The sequence below is a fragment of the Heteronotia binoei genome, chromosome 1 (genome assembly GCF_032191835.1).
Source record: "Heteronotia binoei isolate CCM8104 ecotype False Entrance Well chromosome 1, APGP_CSIRO_Hbin_v1, whole genome shotgun sequence".
Lineage (NCBI taxonomy): Eukaryota > Metazoa > Chordata > Lepidosauria > Squamata > Gekkonidae > Heteronotia > Heteronotia binoei.
The window spans coordinates 223,712,155-223,729,305 of record NC_083223.1 but is presented as its reverse complement, the minus strand read 5'-3'; the positions used below and the strand labels follow the sequence as shown (position 1 = coordinate 223,729,305).

General features: G+C 43.6%; 1 protein-coding gene across 1 annotated transcript in view; it reads right to left on the bottom strand.

Annotated features, from left to right (window-relative positions):
- Nucleotides 1-3,980: 3,980 nt before the first annotated feature.
- MALL (mal, T cell differentiation protein like) overlaps nt 3,981-17,151 on the bottom strand; it is a 29,734-nt gene continuing 16,563 nt past the window's right edge. The window contains exons 2-4 of the mRNA XM_060259666.1: nt 8,597-8,764; nt 6,666-6,803; nt 3,981-4,939 (exon numbers count right to left, since the gene is read on the bottom strand). Coding sequence (XP_060115649.1) covers nt 4,877-4,939; nt 6,666-6,803; nt 8,597-8,764 — 369 coding nt within the window. The 3' untranslated portion in view covers nt 3,981-4,876. The remainder of the gene's footprint in view (nt 4,940-6,665; nt 6,804-8,596; nt 8,765-17,151) is intronic.

The window sequence follows — 17,151 nt, the reverse complement described above, 5'->3', positions numbered from 1 at the left end:
AACTCCGCTGGGACCCAGGGATGGGCAAGCCCAGTAGAAGCAGCTTTTAGTGTAGAGATTTGTCCAAATTCCAGAGCATCCCACGTAACTGGCAATGCGATGACATCACTTACAGTGTGTGTCAGAAGTGATGTTACTATGTTGCCAGTGATGTCACTGACATGCCAGGCTAGGCCTCCCCCATCAACGCAGCCAGTAAGTCCGCCTGCCAGCCAACTGATTGGGGGGGGGCAGCAGCTGAGGGCACTCTGTCACCCAATCTCGTTGGTTCATACTAAACTGACCTGATTTACATCAGATTTTTTAAAAGCTGTGCAAACACAAAGACACTGCTGATTTAAACTGAATGGTAGCCATTAGCATCAAGGGAGTAGATTAGCAACCCACTTTACGTGTGGGCTTCTAATGCAACCCCCAGTCCCTGTGTTTGATCTCCCTGTTGATTTCCCACTTGAGCCAGTAGGGAAAATTTTTTTAATTAAGCCATAATGTCACTTATAGGAAATACAAGAAGTGATGTCATATCACTGGCATGAAGTCAATGCAACGCTCTAGGATTTGGGCTAAACTCTATGGCAAAACCATAGTTTTACATTTTGACCAAATCCTAGATTGTTACATCACTGGCACCATGATGTTACATCACTTCTGATATTTGCCAGAAGTGACATCATGCTATTGGCACAGTGCCATTTCCTCCATTCTCACCACCCCCTGACTGCCAGACCTTGACTTGCAACTCTAGTTTGATGAAGGCTGAAATACAGAAAAAGTTGTGATCAGAGGGTTCAGATTTCTAATTTCACTGTTATTTCCACCTTCTCTAAACACAGTGGTTGTGGGTGATTGGCTAGAAAGCTACTTGAAGATAGCACAGTGCACCAAATCCATGTGTTTCATTGTGCAATGTGAGGATATGGCTGGGATATGCAATCTTACAGTGTTTTTAAGTAACCCTGTATATAAATCACAATGATCTGTGATTTTCTGGTACCGCCTATAGACCAGTATATGAGATGTGATGTAATAGCTTTTTTGTGTCTTTATAAAAATCCTAGGAGGACCTATAAAGAACAGAGGCTTCAGATCTCTAACTTTGCTTTGTTTCAGCTTTCTCAAAACACAGTGTTTGGGACAGATTAGAAGCCTACTCTAGATGAACTGACAGCAAGTTTCTAACCCACCCTCATCTCCAAAATCGCCCAAGCCATGAATGCCACTGTCATTTTAAAGGGATTTAACTGTGCCTTTCCAAGTGCAAAAACCACTGGGTATGTGCATTTCGTTATTATAGAAGGCATGTGGATGAAAACAAGAGCACCTCAGCCCCTGTGCTGTGAGCCTGATCCACAACATTTTAAAAATCACTTTAAAATGGCATCATCATATATAAATGAGACCAGTGGACACCATGATATCAAGTTTCATGCTTGGCCCCCAGGAGACAGAAGACAAATTAATAACTTATGTTGTTTAATATCTACATGCACCCCCTTGCCCAGATTGTCCAGAGGTATGGGCTTGGGTGCCACCAGTATGTGGATGACACCCTGCTCTATCTGTTGATGGGTGACCGGTCTGGCTGCAACCTGCAAAACTTAGACCTGGTGCTGCAAGCTGTACAGAGGTGACTCAGGTTGACTGAAACTGAATGCAATGAAGACAAAGATCCTTTGCCTGAGTTGCAGCGGTCTTGGTGGGGAGTTTCCTCTGCTGGCTTTTGGCGGGGCACCACTGGTGATGGCGCCAAAAATCAAAAGCCTGGGAGTGCTTCCGGAGCCTTCTTTGATGATGGAAATCAAGATAGCAGCCACTGCCAAATCTGCCTTTGATCATCTTCGTTGGATAAGGCAGTTGGTTCCCTTCCTCACGCGCAGCATGGCAACTGTGATCCATGCTATGGTTACCTCGAGAATGGACTACTGTAATGCCCCCTACTACTGTAATGGCCCCTACTAGCTTCAGCTAGTGCAGAATGCTGCAGCCAGGCTGTTATTGGGGCTCCCCATGTGGGAGCACATACAGCCTGTGCCGAAAGTGCTTCACTGGCTGCCTGTTGCATACCGGATTCATTTCAAGGTGCTGGATCTTACCTTTAAAGTCCTATATGGCCTGGGATCTGCTTACCTTCAGGACTGTGTTTCCCCATATGTTCCCCAAAGGGAATTTAGGGGGAGATATTTGTGAGTTTCCTGCACTGTGCAGGGAGTTGGACTAGATGACCCTGGAGGTCCCTTCCAACTCTATGATTCTATGAGTACTGCTTTCAGGGACTCAAAATCTCTGAAAGCGGCCAGGCTAAAAACAACTAGGGCCAGGGCTTTCTCAGTGGCTGCACCCTATTCGTGGAAGGAGCTCCCAGAAATGATCAGGGCCTTGAGGGACCTCTAACAGTTCCACAGGGCCTGCAAGACCAAATTATTTCATCTTGCATTTGGTTGAATATAGAGCTGGATGGAGTAGCAATGTATTTAATATCACCTAAACCACTGGAGGAAAGTGAAACTGTGAAAATTGAGACAATTTTAGATACCGCCTAGTCTTTTATTTTAGGTATTGCATTATTGTATCACAACATCACTATGCAACACCTTTTTATGTTTTATGGTTTTATAATGTTGTATGTTTTATATTGCCATTGGCTTATTAGCTGCCCTGAGCCTGCTTAAGTGGGGAGGGTGGGATAGAAATCTAATAAACTAAATTTTTAAGGAGAGACTGCCTGCTTGCTTGTTGTCTCATCTGGCCCAGTGAATGAGTGGGTAGCAATGCAGTCAACCTCATTGTGGGCCTGGATTTCTGTTGGAATTACAACTGATCTCCAGACTACAAAGATCAGTTCCACTAGAGCAAATGGCAGCTTCAGAGGGCAAACTCTATGGTATACCATAAATTCTAAGTGAATCACTTTCCCCTTCCACAGTCACTGCCTCCAAATCGCCAGGAGTTTATCAGTCCAGAGCTGCAACCCTAGACACTGTGCAGTGGTAACAGGGATGAAGAGAAGAAACTTCTAGGGCAGTGTCAAGGAGGAGGTGGGTCCACAGAGTGAGTGAATCCCTTTTCTTGAAGATCCTGAAGTGAGACCTATAGTTGTAAAGTGGCTTGTCATAGAGAATTCTGAGGTTTGTAGAAGAAAGTTTGAGTCCATTATCATCTTTAACACGAACAAAATTGTATTTAAAATATAAGCTTTCATATGCAAGCACAATTCTTCGTAGGGTTCTCAGTCTCAAGATGGTGACTGCAGATCTCCTGGGATTACAACTGATCTCCAGGTGGCAGAGATCAATTCCCCTGGAGCAAATGGCTACTTTAGAAGGTGGACTCTATGGCATTATTGAAGAAGAAGAAGAAGAAGATATTGGATTTATATCCCGCCCTCCATTCCGAAGAGTCTCAGAGCGGCTCACAATCTCCTTTATCTTCCTCCCTCACAACAGACACCCTGTGAGGTGGGTGGGGCTGGAGAGGGCTCTCACAGCAGCTGCCCCAAACCCCATCCCCCTCAGGCTCCACCCCAAAAATCTCTAGGTATTTTCCAACCCTGAGTTGGCAACCCTAATTCTTCAGTTTGCTGAGGTTGCTGAGAATCCTGCTAGAGATCTTTGGCCTCCTGCCATATAACTACAATGCCCAGGATACTTTGGGAAGAAGGTGTGTATACTAAATCAGTTTCAGTTTGTGACCTAGATGTACCCTGAGAACACTTAATACTCAGAAACCTGAAGTTTCCATAGTTCTTCCATAATTGTTAAAACAGGTTTAAGGTTATAGTGCTATAAATCCCACATAATGTCTTCTGTGACATTCTAGGCATGGAGCAGGTGTCACGGGGGTATGGGGGAGGTATTTGTGAGTTTCCTGTATTGTGCAAGAGGTTGGACTAGATGACTCTGGAGGTCCTTCCAACACTATGTTCATATGATGTATCATTGAGACTTCTTTTACAATAAAAACCAAAAAGACACACAAGCCAGTAGAAGAGAAAAAAGTTAGTCATGTTGTCCTGGCAAGAGATAGTTAACTAAACTAGCAATATAAAATGGAAATCTGAATATATATATATATATGGATTTACCAATAAGTTATTTCATATTTCCGACTAAAACAAATATGCTATATAATAACAAAGGACAGAACATCTTTATGTACATTGTCATAGTTGAAAGGTAATTTAAGGCCAATTCATACATTACTTTTTGACATAGAAACAGCATCTTGAGAAGGATCATTTTGGGCCCTCCTCATGTGGAAACAGCTGGCTTTTACTATATCAGGGACTGGTGTTGCAACAGCATGTATTTACTTGTAGGTATAATCCCAAGAAATAATTCCAGCATAAACCTGATGCAGTAAAATCCTCTCAGGATTATGCTGTTGTGCACAAAACTGCAAAGCTGGTCTTAACAGTCAGGTGGAAAACAGTCAGTGCCTCACATGATCTAACACTGCACATATCCCAGAATCCTCTGCAGCATTCAGCATTCCTCAGCCAATAAACTATGTGAGAAATATACCTTGAACATAGCATGTTCAAAAAATTACTATTTTAGGTAAATGGGAACATTTTACATGGGAAAATAGAAGGAATCATTATGATTTGGGATAACTGAAAGAACTGGATAACTGAGGGTCAGATTATATTTGTTCTATTGTATTGGCATACATACTGCTTCAATATAAAATGAATGATGTACAATTTTATTACAAAACCCAGTATCTTAAAATGAGAAGTTTTAAACTAGGTTCTGAGGGATCTCAGTTTTAGCAGAACTCAGTCTTTAAATAAATTTTAGCCAGTTTATTTTGGAACACAAATTGTAGCTCTTTGGCACTGTCCTTGCCATGATGTCCTTTTCTTTTGCAGAGACATTTAGTGGTAGTAGTTGCTGAAAGCGTGTAAAATATACAGCAGTGTGGTGATGAATGCAAAGAACTGAAAAGGAGAAAAATAATAATTGATAAATTATAATGCTCATTGACATATTGTTTCAGAATGGTGGGAAATCATAAGACAGCTTCAAAGGGTCCATTTCCTTCTAAGAAGAAAACTCCCAGGCCCCTTGTATCCAGAACTTCCATGGTCAGAGATGGCATGTTCCCATCACGAAGGCAACTGGACTGCAGCTCAGTTCTCCTGCCATGCTGCAAGCAAGGTGCATACATAGTACCCCACTGCATATTTCCCAGCTTGAATGTGCCTGCCCCTCCCCCCCCCCAGCTCCGATGTCCCTAGATTGCAGCATTCCAGATCAGGCTATGCTGCTTGGAATTTCGGGTTGCCAACCAGGCCTGGCAACCATCAGGAAAGCGGAGGGGGGACAGGAATATGAAAGGTGGCCAGTGGAGATGGTGTGATATAATTTCTTGGGGAAACCTTCACCCAAAGGGTGATTAACTTGTGGAATCCACAGGAGGTAGTGGTGGCTACAAGCATAGCCAGCTATATATATTGGCCACTGTGTGATATAGAGTGTTGGACTGGATGGGCCATTGGCCTGATCCAACATGGCTTCTCTTATGTTCTTAACCTGGAAGCGAAGTTGTTACTCTCTATGACTCTCCAGAAACTCTATGGTGAAATGATATAATTTTGTACACTTCCTAGAGATGCAGACCATCACACCATCAGCCCAATGGCTTTCCTTTGCCTTCTTTTCTTACTGTCACCCCTCAGAGTGACAGCAGGAAACAGGAGCTAGCAACAGGGGATTTCTTCCAAAAAACCAACTGACCTCTAGACCACTGTGATCAATTCTCCTTAGTGTTGCCAGCTCTAGGTTGAGAGATACCTGGAGATTTGGGGGTGGAGTCTTTGGAGGGTGAGGTTTGGGGAGGGGAGGGACCTCAGAAGGGTATAATGTCATGGAGTCCACTCTCCAAAGCAGCCATTACCTGCAGGAGAACTGCTCTTGGTCTCCTTCAGGACAACTGTAATAGTGAGAGATTTCCAGGTATCACCTCGAAGTTGGCAATCCTAATTCCTCTGAAGAAATTGCAGCCTTGGAGGATGGGATCGATGGCATCACATTTCTTCTGGCCTCTTTCCCCTCCCCAAACTCTGCTTTCCCCAGGCATCAGTATCTATGGATCTTCACTTCAACTATGGTTGACAGGAGGACAAGGGTCTCATGCCCAAGGTAAGAGAGGCTTAGGTCTCTGGAACCTCTTCTTATCATGAATTTAATAGGGATAACTACTTAAGGGAGAACTATTTAAGAACTCCCTGGGTGTCTGAAAGTTTATTTTCCTTTAATATAATGGACTCCGTGGGGGATGGGAAGGCATGTTGTTTGCCCTCAGCTCCTATTGCCAACAAGCACTTAGGCAGCCAGCAAGAGGAAAAAATGATAAAAGATTGCAGGCAATATCTTTACATCACTTCCAGGGAAAACCCAGAAGTGACCACACACCATTCCAGGAAGGTCAGAATTTCTATGGTTTTATGGCATCCCCATGTCCCCACTGACACAAATGCCTGCCAGTTGCCAACCTCTGACTGGCAACCAATGTGAACATTCATCTAAGACTGTGAGGGCTGCCTAGGCCTGCCACCTTTCACACAAAAGGAATGCATATCCCCCTGCACACAAAGATGAAGCCTAACTGGAAGGTTTCATTAACAGAGACATTGGGATCACTTGCCCATATAGGTAACTTACTGTGGCGGCAGCATTAAGCTGATAGTAGAGAGGTATATATTGGTCTGGCACTTCTGTCTCAGAACGGATTGTGGCATTAGCCTGTAAGACTGCCGCACTCATATAAAAAATCCCAGTGGCTCCATGGTAAAGGCTATCCTGAAAAATTAGAGCAGGAAGCTGATTATTTAGGGAGTAGTAGTAGTAGTAATAAAAAGAGCATAAAACAACCAATGAGAAGCCTAAAGTGTCCATAGAATAGATTATGCTAGAAGCAGATCATAATTTAATTTAAATAGTAGGTTCTATCTGTGTAAACTTAACTATTACATAACTTAAAGAACTTAAAGAACTGTTGAATTCTGCTGTTCATATACATAATGAATGCATAAAATATATTTGCTGATTTGCAAAATTTGATCTGCATCTAATAGTTACGAGGAGGATAAAGGAGCTATGCATGAAACTTAAGAACTACCTTGGTTTTTAAAATCTCATTTTCTTTTAGTAGCCATGAGAAGGACAAAGTGCTATGCAGGACAGGAAGGCTTTGCCCACTGTAAAATTATAGTCCAATTCCCTCTAGGTTTTGAGATGTCACCAAGCTTTCTTGACATGCTTTGCTGCCCTTAGAAACTTGATTTAAACAAACAAACAAAGCTAAGAATGCGGAATTCTATATCTAGTACTGGTAGGGTTGCCAGCTCCAACTCAGAAAAAATCTGGGGATTTTAGAGGTGGAGCCCGGAGACTTTTCCATTCCCAAAAATAAAAATATAGCAGTGCAGTTCCTCTGAATATAATCTTCATTTCCTCATCTTCTTTTTTGCCTTCAAAGGGTTCGCCAGCAACTGCACTTCCACTAAATGAAAGTGAACACAGTTTGCAAGCACACACTTTTGTGATCTCATTGGGGCAATGGTATAAATTGCTTTACTCATGGGAGTTGCTGAATGTAACCATCTGCTGTACTTCAACCAACTTCTTCAGACTATCAGGAAAACAAAAAGAGAACGACCTAGGGGGTGGAGTTTTCCTCCATCCCACAATCAGGTTCTAGTTAACTCCATTTTACTGTTCATTTTACTATACACACTACTTCTGAAACAAATGCAAAACAAACAGAGGGAGTATGCTCACATCTTCCTTTCTCACATGCTTCACACACTCTCCAGGAAGAACCACATGGCTCTGCCTACTCACCCCACCCATGCAGCTTTCCTCCTGCTGAGATTAAAAGGCACACACAGAGTCCGAACCATAAGCAGTTTGCAAACTTCTCTTAAGTCTGTGCACATTTAAAGGCACATCTTGGTTGTGGGGGTGGGGCTTCCCCCTGCTGGCCAGCTGGCTGGTGGTGGGGAGCAGCCTGCAAAACTGGGGGATCCTCTACTGGGACCTGGGGGCTGGCAAGTCTAACTACTGGATTCTGTATTTGGGCATTATAATATATGTAGCTTTGCTTATAAATGAATAAGCAATACGCATGTACTTCTGTGCTGGATCAGGATTAAATGTGCCTCTCAGTCAAAATCATGATGTGAACAGAAATTCACTTCAAATGGATTCTAGGTGGCAACTGATTTGACCTAGTGCTACTATGAGGAACGAAAGAAATCTCACCTCCACTACAGGATGCACAATTAAATTGACATTTCTGTTAACATCCAGTATCCCTGCCTGAACAACCACCTTCCCAAAATAGTACTGCAGGGCTGGTGACAAACGATACAGGGAGCTAACACGCCTTGCTTTCCAATCTGATGTGTTAGCAGATCCCCACAAAACACATTTGCTCCCCAAATCCTTGTTAAAAGTCCTAAACCAAATTTACATTGCCTCCACACTAACCCAGCATTGTGAAAACACTGTACCATGTATGAAGGAGTTTACATAACAGGTGACAGAAGCAAGTTCAGCCCAAAACTATGTGTATACATTTTTCCTCTTACCAGGATTCTCCAGGATTGAATGTTTCTGTGGAAGCCAAACAGGTAGGCCATTAGGAGCAGCAGAGAAATGACAAATGAACTGACAGACACATACATAACCCATCCCTGCAGCAAAGGGAAATGTACATTGGTAGCTGCTACGAGGATCCAAACCCAACAGCCAAAGAACTACAAGGGAAGAAAAAGAAAAGGGACAGTCATCAGCAACACTGAACATTAGAAGAAGATGATGATATTGGATTTATATCCCACCCTATACTCTGAATCTCAGAGTGGTCACAATTTTTTCTACCTCCCCCCCCCCCACAACAGACACCCTGTGAGGTAGGTGGGGCTGAGAGAGCTTTTTACAGCAGTTGCCCTTTCAAGGACAACTCCTGTGGAAGCTTTGGCTGACCAAGGCCATTCCAGCAGGTGCAAGTGGAGAAGTGGGGAATCAAACCCAGTTCTCCCAGATGTCCATGCATTTAACCACTACACCAAACTGGCTCGCTAATACACCCAGTACCCAATATTGCCTGCCTCAGACTTTTAAAAAGTCCAGAGACAGGCAAGCCCATCTGTCTTTAAAACTCTGTGGTTTGTTTTTCCCAGACAAATGCCATATCATGTGCTCAAAATAACACACAGTGTTCAAACCAGTAAAAGCAATCTAGAAAACAAGTTAAAAGCAGCAGAGGAAAAAAGGGTCCTACGTTATTCAGGGCAGGCAATGCAATTGACCAGGGCTAGAGAGAGAAATTTCAGCTTGGATCAAAACCCACTATGGAATATAATCCAGATTATATTAAAAGTAGATAATTTTTAAGAGCATTTGTTGTAGTTGCTTTCTCTCTCCTAATATTTCTAGTAATGTTATTTCAATTATACACACACTTTTTCATTTTTGAATAGGGATTTGTGCCTTTGATGGCATTCTCCCACTAGTGGCCAGGAGGGACCTCACAACCCTACTAGCTTCTCCCCAGCATGTTGTGTCTGTCATCCTTCCCCCACCACCCCACACACACATAGGCTGGTCCCCACAGAGTTCCTTCTTTTCTAAGGTTAAATGTCCAGTCACCTTCAGTGCATTCTAAACAGTTTGGCAGTATTAGATTTTACCTTTCCCCCCTAAAATTAGCAATAATATGTAATAAACAAAAAGATCATTATTTTAAGAAGGGCTATGTGAAAAAACTTCTTTAAAATTCCGGTTTGTGTGGGTGCTTTTAAAGTACATTTAGAGTTCCCCCTTGGCCTATCAAGTGTGCTTTGAAAAAGAGAGTTAAACCCAGGTCTGCCTTTCCTTTAATCATCTTGATTGTGTTTGCAAGATCTGTTGAGCAGAACAAACAGGGTCAGCCTGACCTTTTGATTAAATGGATGGGTATGAGAAGGCGCAGAGACACCTGGAATGCAGCGGAATCACTGCCAATCGGCTTCTGCACTCCTCCTCTACAAATGCAGACAGCTCCTTTCTCTCCAAGATATCTACCTAGCTGAAGAAGGGGAGCCTGGAATTTCAACCACCCAGGTGAATGCTTGCCCTTAAGAGTTGGCTAAGACTACAGGCTGTGTACGTCAGGATTAAATGAGCTCTAAGGAACACTCACTGGGCCAGGCTGCAAGGCTGCAGTGTTACCCACCCAAACCAGGAAGTGAGTCTCATTGGCTTCAGAAGGACTTATGTTTAAATAAATGTCTTTTGGATAGGACTGCAAGGATGGGAAAGGAAGGACTCAGATCCTCGCTCAGCCATGAAGTTGGTTTAGGCTTGCCAGCCCCCAGGATCCTTAGATTTTTCAGGCTCTTCTCTGCCCTCAGCCAACTGGCTGGCAGGGGGGAGCCCAGTCCCAACAGCCATTATGTGCCATTAAATTTTGGCAGGACATTTTAGAAGAAGCTTGCAAACTGTTTGTGTTTGGGAATGTGTGTGTGCCTTTAAATCTCAGCAGGGCAAAAGCTGCGAGGGGGGGGGAAGGAGCAGGTACAGCCAGGTGGCTGTTCCTCATGAGTGTGTGAAGGGTATGAGAAAGGAAGTGAACACAGCCCCTCTGTTTGTTTTGCATTTGTTTCAGAAGTCATGTGTATAGTAAAGTGAATAGTAAAGAGTTAAATAGAACCTGATTATGGGGTGAAGGAAAACCCCATCCTCTAGATTGCTCTCTTCCTGAATTTTATTTTCTTGCGTTAATCTTAAGAAATTGATTGAAATAAAGCAGATTGTTACATTCAGCAACTCCCATGAGTAAAGCAATTTATACCATTGCCCCAGTGAGATCCCAAAAGTGTGGGCTGCTAACCATGCTTGGGAAAAGAATTCATTGTTTATTTTGGCTGCTTTGTGAGTGTGTGTCTCCCTTAATAAAGCTGCACTTGAAAATAGTACCAAAGCCTGGCAGGGGACTTATAGGGGTATGACAAATTACTATTTCATTTAGCAGAAGTGCAGCTGCTGGGGAACCCTTGAGGGCAAAAAAGAGGATGAGGAAATGAAGGCTGTATTCAGAAGAACTGCACTGCTGTATTTAAGGGAATGCAAAAATAACCAGGCTCCTGGCAACCCTAAGTTGGTTAGCTGAGCCTTTCGGTCTGTCTTAGACCATCCTACCTCACTGTGTTCTTGTGAGGCTAAAAAAAAAAAAGAGTATAAGTATACATACAGACCCTGAGTTACAAGAGGGGGGAAAGTAAAATAAACAGGATGCAAAGTGCTTGTGGGGAAGAGAAGGTTGCTTTGTTTTCTTGGGGGTTGTCTCTGCTATTGCAGTTTTGACTATTGTGCTTTCATTGGGACCAGTTCATGCTCACACTTTTTCCTGGGTTTTCCCTATCAGGATTCCATCCATTCTCGTTCACATTTACATCTAGGACAGCTCCAGAGCTACAAAACAGGACACCATAGCCATGCCATACTCCCAAACTATGGAGTCCAGCAAATGGGAAGGTAGGCGCAAGGGACTAGGGAAGGTCCAGAGCAGGAAAAGCTTTTGCTCTTGCAAAGTGGGTCAGGAAACATATGCCCAGTTCTGGATTCCAAAACTCTAAGGGGCAGTTGAGGGCGAGCCAAGGAGTCCTCCATTCCTGGGATAGGAAGTGGTCCACTGCTGCATGCACTCCCCATCATTAGAGCTATGGATGTGTCCTTTGCAAGGGGTACAGTGGGTATATTTATCCTGTTGGTCCCCTCTTAATCATGCCATAAGTGGAGCCCTACTCTGTTGTTCATGTAATGTAATGTAATGTAAAATTTTATTTATATCCCGCCCTCCCCCGCCGAAGCAGGCTCAGGGCGGCTAACAGCATTTCAAGTAAACAATACAGTAATAAAAACATTAAATTCACATTAAAATTCACATTAAAATCAGTCAATAACAATTATTCATTCTGCATAATTGTTAGCCTAGACCCCTACCACTATATTAGAGGGACACTGTGCTTTCCTGTTCAAGCTGATTTAGATCTACCTGCCTTCCTCCTTCAAGTGACATTAAAGCCTCTGTCATATTTATGGATCCCTAAGCAATAGTTTTCTCTCAGGACTAAGGAATCACATTCCATCTCATTGTGCAATACACAGTCTCCTGCCTTGTGCTTCCACACCCGTTCTCTCTCCCTCCGCACTCCAGTCTCTGTCAGGTCTCCACCCAAAAGTCTTTGAACAAGATGCATAGAGACAGAATAAACAATATCTGCTTTTTACAAACAGAAGGTACAAATAACTTGTTTGTTTTTAAGCTGAGTTTTTATTCTGAACTAGCTTGTCATTCTGATAAATGCCCAAAGTGAGTTATTAATGAAGAAACAAAATAGGATTCCTCACAATCATTTGTTTTTAATAATTTTTTTTTCAGTAAAGAGTAGTATAATTTTCTGTGGCTGAAGGCATACCAACCATTAGCAAACAAGACCTGGTGGGACTCTCATTGTAGCCAGTCTAAAGATACAGATTCTTCTTCAGGTTCAAGACCAGGGGTGGGGTGGGGAGGACTCTGGTATGTTTGCTGCAGAAGCTGTCTGTCTGCATGGAATTGAATGGCTGCTTCACCATGATGTTACCAAGAAGCTCCACCACCAAAGCAATTTTGCACTTTTAATATAGCAGTGAATGAATGGATAAACACATGAAAGTTTTTAAAATCTCCCCACCCCCAATTCTTTTGTATTTGCAAAAGGGATTATGAAATTATTACAAAGGGGTACAATGTATATTATTATTAAAAAAACAAATACTGAGTATAGTGTAAATCCATCTATCTAAAATGTAAAATGGAAGAGAAGATGATATTAATCTGGAACAAAGCTTAATTAACCAGTTATCATAAGTCTAAGAAATTAAGTTCCAGATAAATCATCTTGCTATGGTTTCTGAGATTAAGGAGGTTAATCTCAATAAGGACCCAGGGCATGTATTAATTGCCATCAAGCCTAGTATGCTAGAAAGGGATTGTGGGTTAGGGAGACTGCATTGTGTAGTGGTTAGAATGTCTGACTAGGATCTGGGGGACCCAGGTTCGAATCTCCACTCTGCTATTGAAGCTTGCTGGTTGACCTTGAGCCAGTCACACTCGCTAAGCCTCACTACTTAACATGTTTGTTGTAAGGCTAAAATGGAGGAAAGAAGAACAATGGTAATTTCTTTGGGTCCCCACTGGGGAGAAAGGTGGGGTATAATAAAATAAATAAAAGAGTCATGTTAAATATGCTGCTTGGGGCAAGGATTTTAACTGTGCGGTCTGGAAACCAACTAAGTTACCAGATGTCCAAGAATGGCTTAGGGAGGTCTTGTTTGTGATGCTGAAGAATATACTTTCTATGTATAAACATATTTTGGGAGAAAGATTATAAACACAAGCAATTTTTATATCAGTGACAACCATGTATGAAATACTGGAATAATAATAACAGAACTAGTGATGTATAGCAAGAAGTAATACCTTGAATATAAATAAAGACACTGGATAAAAATGTGTGAAGATGATTTATCTAGTACTTGAGTTGGTTGGTTTATTATTTAAAAGGTCTTTTTTTTAACGGCAGACAGCCCCACCCGAAGCATGGAGAGAGAAACAGACTGATAGTTAAGCCACAGTTCCAGTATATATTATGGACTGGATTCAGCCAGTTTTTCCACTGGTGAAAGGAAGGACTGGGTTTCCATTGACCACCAAAAAGATGATACTGGAGAGTATGGGACCTGCGTGTACAAAGGTTGCATGGGAAAGGGGCCATGGTAAGCAGGGGGAGCTGGCTGGATCAGTGGTTATCTTCCATATTCATTTTTTAAAACTTCATTTATTTTGCAAAGCTAGCTGCCCTGATTGCTTTATCAAGAAGGAAACTTTAACCCTTTCTTCCTGGAAAAAGCCACCCCCAGCTGCTTTTAATCCTACTGAAGAAAATGTACAGATACCTGTATATTTTTCCCAAACAGTGTAAAAGCAACTCAGGGGGTGGCTTTTTGTCGTAATTCAGAAGCTGGGACCAAGTGCGAAGATCCAGCCCACGCACTGGTGATAAGAGAAAGATTTACACCAAAAGAAAAACACACACATGCACACAAGGAGGCGCCTGGAAAAAGTTATCTAGTGCTGCGCAAATCAGTCAGAAGCTTCTTCATAACTCAAAAACTCTTTATTATCTTCTTGGTACATTCTTAGTTCCTACAAAAAGCCCTACAAAAGACAAAAGACGCTACAAAAGGACCAAAAGGACCAAAAAGCCCAAAAGGACCAAAAGCCCCAAAAGCACCCTCCCAATTCCGAGGGCTGCCTTTTATATCTTTCATGACTTAATAACATGCCACCTGTACCAGCCAATTAATTACCCTGTGTATTCTGCCCAGAGACAGTAGCTCACACATGCGTATATGAAAGAAACAATAAGTTTTCTCTAACAGCAAAATCAAGGTTATATGAAAAAGCACTGTCCACATTCTTTATCTCTCTCTGTTCCTCAAGCCTGCATTCCAACACGTCTTCTCTGTATTAAACTGAATGAATCCCCACAGCTTTTCCTAGTGAGAAAACAGCTGAAGGAGAAATGGTTAAAGTCTCCACTGTTTTCCTCCTCAATAAAACAATCCTGGCAGATTTATTTGCAAAAGTCGGAGGAGACACTAAAAATAACCATGGAAGATGTTGTGTCTAGGGTTCAAGAAAAGGCCTAGGCGCTGCCTCAAGCCTCAGCCTCCACGGGGGGAAGGTTTGCAAACAAGTCAGTGAGATAGACAGGCAAACTGTGGGTTTGCTTCTTCTTTACTCTCCTGTCATTACAGTCCCTTTGATGTAGACTGATAGATTACAGGGAAATTGCCTTTCTGCTTTCCATTCTGCCCTCTCACACACCTCTCTTCTCTTGTACACACAACAAAGAAGGAGCACAGGCCCCTCTTCTTTGCCACAATGGATGACAGATACCCCTCTGGATCAGCATTCATCCAAGGTAGTCTAGATTAGTTCTGTCTCTATCTCTAAGCTTCACTATCTAGAATATAGTTCCTAAATAAAAGGACTATTATTATTCTTGAAACTGAAAAATGGCTCTGTGTAACTTTGTAACTCTGCCAGCACACTGAGAACAAAGGGCTTCAACTGTGTGTAGCCAAGGTGCACTCTGCTAAGTATGAGATGGGATACTGGACTAACTAACCAGTTACTCCCAACAATTGTAGGTAAACCCTCAGCAATCGATCTACTGATATGTATCAGTATGAATCATAACTTCTCAGTTATGAAGCCAAAAGGAAGCTGGACTGAGACATCTGCGGTAAGACCTCTTGCACTATAACATCCATCCTCCCTTTGTGTTGCCAATGGAAGTGTACTTCCTGCTGTGTCCCACTTTTCAAATAACCTAGACCAAGGGTGGCCAAACTTGATTAATGGAAGAGCCACATAGAATAAAACACCAGATGTTTGAGAGAAGCAAGACGTGAATGTCAGATGTTTGAGAGCCGCAATACAAAAAGATCTGATATTTAAAAGAGGGAGGGAGGGTGGGAGGCAAATAGATTGGGGAGGGAAGAGGGAGAGAGAGGTGGAAAGAAACCAACTTTAACTTTAAATGCATTCTCTAATCCGCTGGCTGGCTTGGCTTGAAGAAGTGATTTAAAGAGAGAAATGTCTTCTCCAAGCCAGCTGATGGGGAGGCAGGGGCTTCAAGAGCCACACAATATGTGTGAAAGAGCCACATGTGGTTCCTGAGCTGCAGTTTGTCTACCCCTGACCTAGACTAAATCTAAGGCAGGACTGGCAGCAAATATGAATATTTACTGACTTTGGTCACATCACAAGAATACAAGACTAATTGAAAAAGACAATCATGCTAGAAAAAGTTGAAGCTAGAAGGAAAAGAGAAAGACCCTGCATGAGATTTGCTCAGTCAAGGAAGCCACGGCCCTTAGTTTGCAAGTCCTGAACAAGGCCAGAAGTCATTAAACCACAGAGTCCCCAATTCCCCATAAAGTGACTTGACTGCACGCACACATACAGACAGAGATTTTGTTTGGTGTCAACTACTATGTAGTGTATGGCGTTCGCAGAACGCAACCAGTTCATAATGGCCACAACAGCAGAATGACATCAGTCCACCCCAGCCGCGGAGGTAACTGAGAAACATCCAGGTGCCTCCGCGCTGAGCGCAACGATCCACCAATCACAGCTTGTGGCGGGAAATACGGCTGGTCGGCATTGGTCCGGCCAGCAGGGAGAATAGTCCGGCAACTGTATATATGCGGGATCCGGCCCGCGTGCTCTCTCTCTTCCATCTTGTATTGTACCATGGAATAAACTATGTTGCCCTACGCTCGTCTCCAAGTCTGGTACTTTACAGTGGCGACGAGGATGGGATCCTAGCCTCATCGGCTACGACGGAGATCTTGGGCAACGAACGACCGGACACGACCGCCGCCGCCACCATGGCCAACCAGGGCGGAATCACCGGCTACCTCGAGCCTTTCGACCCTGCAAATCCAGAGGGCTGGGAGTCCTACTCGGAACGGGTCGAGTTCTACCTCCGGGCCAACAAGATCACCGACGCCGGAGCAAAGAGGGATGTTCTCCTGAGCGTCTGCGGGCCAGCCACGTTCGAGATCGCCAAGGGTCTCTCGGCGCCCGCCCGCCTGGCGGAGAAATCCTACGAGGAGATCATCAGGCTCCTCACGGGCCACTTCTTGCCGCAGCCCTCACGGGTGGCTCGCAGATTCCTGTTCCACAGAAGGGACCAGACCGCAGGAGAGTCAGCCGCGGACTACTTGGCGGCCCTCCGCAAACTCGCCAGGAACTGCAACTTTCCCCAGCTGGAGGAAACCCTGGCCATAGTAGCGGGGGTCCATAAATTCAACGATTATTTGTATGGGCGCCGGTTCACAATAGCGACGGACCATAAGCCGCTTTTGGGTCTGTTGGCCCCAGACCGCCAAACTCCCCAAATCCTGTCCCAGAGGGTGTTGAGGTGGAATCAATTCCTCAACTCGTACACCTACACGCTGGTACACAGGGCGGGCAAGGCAATGGGTCACGCGGACGCTCTCAGCCGGTTGCCGCTCCCTGACACAGGCCCCGATCCAGCCC